Genomic DNA, 4,207 nt, shown 5'->3' with positions numbered 1-4,207 from the left:
AGTAAAAGTAGTGATGCAGCTGGAAGATATGAAGCTGAGACTCTGTGCAGCAGCAGCAGCTTCCTCCTGCCGGGGTGATTAGGACTGAACTGGAGGGTTTCCCTGACTGTGAGCAACACTGAGCTCATCCCGCTGGATTAATGTTCTCCTACATTATTACTTTATTTCTCAAATCTTGGCATCATTTTGTTTTTTCCTAATCCCCGACTTGATTCCCATCAGCATCACTGTAACATCCGTCACGTTTCCCCTGAATTGAAATATGTAAATATTGACTTTTATTACATTTAGTGTTTCTATCGATTTCTATAATTAGAATGGTTTTATTTGTGTGGATTAAAAAAAATTAGAATGTGTCTTAACCATGAGTGTCAATCTGGCCACGGACCGGCCTGGTGTTTTGTCCTCTTTGTTCTTTTCTTTCTGTGGGTTTTGATGAAAACCTGAATTTCCCTCAGAGAGATATTTTAGTAACCCCATCCATCCACCTCTCTATAATAAAGTATAATTTGACCACATGATCCGATAACCTCAGGTCAACTGATCTTAATAAATCAAAGCCATGTGAAATGTGAGCATCAAAAAGGACAAAGAGCAGGTTCATTTTCAGTATACAATGAAATAATTTATTTAAAAAAACATTTTGAAACCAAAACAAGGAAGAAGAAGAAGAAATCTTCAATGTAAAATCATTTGTTCATGACAATAACACATTAGTGGCCACTAATGAGAGTTCGAAAAAGACAAGGCATGTGTTCAGGACAGGCATTCATGTAGTTTCTTCGGCACTGTTCGAGTCAGATGTGCAGCTGTGCGCCAGCTGTGCGCCAGCAGCGGCACGCTGATGTGCGTTTAAGGTGCTTCACGGTCACGCGTCCACACGATTCAAGTCAGAGGAGAAGAAAGGAGGAGGAAGGTTTGGGGAAGACGCGTAATTCCCTTCGTTATTCCCAGTCAGCTCCGTGCTGCCGCCTCCGTCCACGAGGCGAGCAGCTGCCGTGTGTGTGTTCGGTGTGTGTCGCGTGCTGCGCTCCGGGCGCGCCCCGGCTGGACGTGCGCTCTCCTCCCGCACCTGACGCCGCTCCTCCGGGAGACCGGGGCAGGGCATGGGCGGCCGGGCCGCGTCTGGCGGCCTCGAGCCGGTCACATCGGGAGTGTTTTCACGCGCGGCTCACGCAGGGAGCCGGTGAGAGGCGGTGAGAGGACCGGCCGCGGGCGGATCAGCGCAGCTTGAGCAGGTGCCGGAGCATCCCGGCGATCTGCAGGAACTTGTCCTTCTTGCGCTGCTTCAGAGCCATGAGCGCGCGGGACGTCTCCTCCGGGTCCTGGGTGTAGGAGAAGATGCTCCTCACCCGCTCCTCCGCCTTCATGTCGCCCGTCTTCTGGAAGAGCCTCATCAGCGCGTCCTGGTTGACGTTCTCGAAGATGTTGGCCGCGGCCTTTTTGCGGTGCGCGGTGTCGAACTTGTTGCCGTGGACGGAGGGGCTGACCCGGCGGCACTCGGAGGACACGTAGGACGACATCTCCACTCTTTCTCTGTCTTGGTCTTTGTTGTTGCTTTGCCCTCCAAAGTGCGGCGCTTTCCAGTCGGAGCGGCTGCGTCGCTCGCTGCGCACAGTTCTCACCGGAGCGGCTCTTGGAGCGATTGTGCGCAGTGCCAGAGGAGCCCGTGCGTATTTATGCAGCCGGAGTGGGCCGGTCTGTGCCGGGATTCTCTTCACGCCGTGACATCAGCAGTCGTGAAGCAGAGAGAAGCGCCGCCTCTGCGCGAGCTGATGAAACCAAACCTGCAGAAATATCACTTCTGCACACGTGAAGCAACAAAAAACACGAATTAACAACTTTCGTTGCGACATAACGTGTTTTAAAAAAAAAAAAAAAAGCAATGCATGCACTTGCAACTGTGTCCCTTTCTTACGAAGTAAACCTGCAAATGCAAAGCTCTTTTTTTAATTAATTCATTTTAGACGTGTCAAAAACATACAGATATATACAAAAATAATTTATGTTTGAATTCAAATATAAAATTTTAAGAAAAAGCATGTAAAGTTTTTGGGATTAGTTGGATTTCTGCATAAATTGGCCCCAAAAAAATGTTCTGATCTTCAGCTAAATCACAACAGACAAACAGTCTGTTTGAATTAAATACTTATATAAAAGTTCAATGTTTTTATTGAACACAACATGCAGACATTTAAAGTGCAGGGTGGGAAAAGTACACACACAAATCTATATTTTATCTAAATACTTTTACACAAATTAATGTATATGCAGGTATACACAAAATATACACATAACACGTATCTAATTCAACTAGATGGACTGATCCTATCGTCATTCAAAATACACTCGGTGGACGATATCGTAAAAACACATAATTTTTGCTTTTTTGCTTCAGAAACGTTTCATGTCGACAAAGAAATGTTTCTACTACAGGGTTGGGACCAGTAGTCAATAATAGTCGACTACGACTAGCTGGTACCTGACGACTCGACTAATTTTCTAATAGTCATGTAATTTAATCAGCATGACTTTTATACAGTTTAGGTCAAGTATTTAAGAAATATCTATTCATGTAATGTATGTTTATGGCTTCCATATTTGTTTTACAGTTTGACTATTTATATATATATATATATGCAGTGCAAACGCAAACTTTCCTGAAACAAAAATGTAAAAACAATGCATTTACGCTTGAACTGTTGTCATGGAAACGGAGCCTAAAATTGTCTTAATGTTGAGATTTCGCAAAACACTGACACTTTCCTCACTCGGACTCTGCTCCATCTCAATGTGATTGAAAAGGTTATTTTGGACATGTCGGCACAAATGAGATTATTCAAAACAATAACAACAAAATTAAATTAAAAAAAAAACACAAAACAAATAAACGTAACAAAGCAAAGTAACGCCAAATATAAGTAATTAAATAAATAATGCCAAACCATATCCAAATAGGAGTAGGACAAAGCCTAAACCTGTTTCCTGCTACCCTTACCCTCATCGAATACAAACTTTAAAGTCTAAATTTAAAGGTTATTATTGCACTATTTTACTATTTTAATCCAGATTAAACCTTCCTGATGTAGAAAATTAGAACCAAAGCAGCTCGTAAATGTACATATATTTTAATATATATTCTCCATTTAAATAACCTTGAAGCTTCGTACAGACGTGGCCTTTGTGCATCAGTGTGTGACGACGGAGGGATTTTCTCGGTAGAACCCAGTCATTCGTTTTCACCACGTTGTTATTAGAACGGACTGACTGGAAGTTTACATAAAAGTGGACAAGCTAAATAAAACTGTCGGTGTGGTCTCTAACGTTTAAAAAGCAACATTCATTCACTCTGTAATCAACTTAAACGGTGTGTTTTTTTTCTTTCTTTGCTCCCAAAATTGCTCCAGAGCAGATTAGATCTTTCCTCCTTCCAGTCAGCGGTGGCGGAGCTGAAAATGTTTGGAGGGTTATTGAGTTGTGTTTACTGGTGGTGGCGACCCCGAGCAGCTGTGGCTGACCTGCGCTGATAAGCCCGCGAGGCGTTCCCCGCCCCCCCCCCCCCCCCCTCCCCGAGCTCTTCCTGATAAACAACAGCAAGTGTCAGCCTCACGCCCCCCCAACACCACCACCACCACCACCACCACCACCAAGGGCCTTATAAGGTGAACGGCGGCTCGGGGAGCGTTTTGTCCTCCCTGCAGGGTCCAGCTCGTTGCATGGTATGCCCGGCATGTGGCAGCGACTTTGTTTTGCTGAGTCGGAACAATAAAGCAGAGCAGCGCGGCTCTGAAGTGCAACAATAGCCAGAGCCTCGCCGGCGGCTTCGTTTTCTCAACAACTGCGTCGCCACAGGATACCTGGCCTCGTCTGGAGCTGGCATGACAGTTATGACTGGAGGCAGACAATGTCGCTGCACTTTTAGCCAAGAAGAAGAAGGGCGGTGGGGGGGGGGGGGGGGGCAGCATATTTATGACCCTAAAGTCGTCCCCGAGGCTCCAGGCACAATGAGCTTAAGGAAACGTGGCCTTGAGCCGCCGACCCCGCTCTCATCATGACAAAAGACGGCACTAAATTTAACGGGGCTCAAAGGTCCGGTCAGCCGCTTCCCTGCAGGGGGCGCTGCTCTCAGGAGTTTACTCCTCTGTGGGTCGTTTGTTTATCATTTGGCTCGAGTTGCATAATCACAGATCGAATGTCGTCTGAAATG

At 45.7% G+C, this 4,207-nt stretch overlaps 1 protein-coding gene across 1 annotated transcript; it reads right to left on the bottom strand.

The window, feature by feature from the left end:
* Positions 1-608: 608 nt before the first annotated feature.
* Positions 609-1,647, bottom strand: tcima (transcriptional and immune response regulator a). The gene has a single exon (XM_080467189.1). It carries the CDS (start codon positions 1,521-1,523, stop codon positions 1,221-1,223), a length of 303 nt encoding a protein of 100 aa, XP_080323315.1. The 5' UTR covers positions 1,524-1,647; the 3' UTR covers positions 609-1,220.
* Between the last annotated feature and the right edge of the window lie 2,560 nt (positions 1,648-4,207).

Source organism: Lipophrys pholis (assembly GCF_963383615.2).
Source record: "Lipophrys pholis genome assembly, chromosome: 7".
Classification (NCBI taxonomy): Eukaryota; Metazoa; Chordata; class Actinopteri; order Blenniiformes; family Blenniidae; genus Lipophrys; species Lipophrys pholis.
This window is presented reverse-complemented; position numbering and strand designations above follow the sequence as displayed.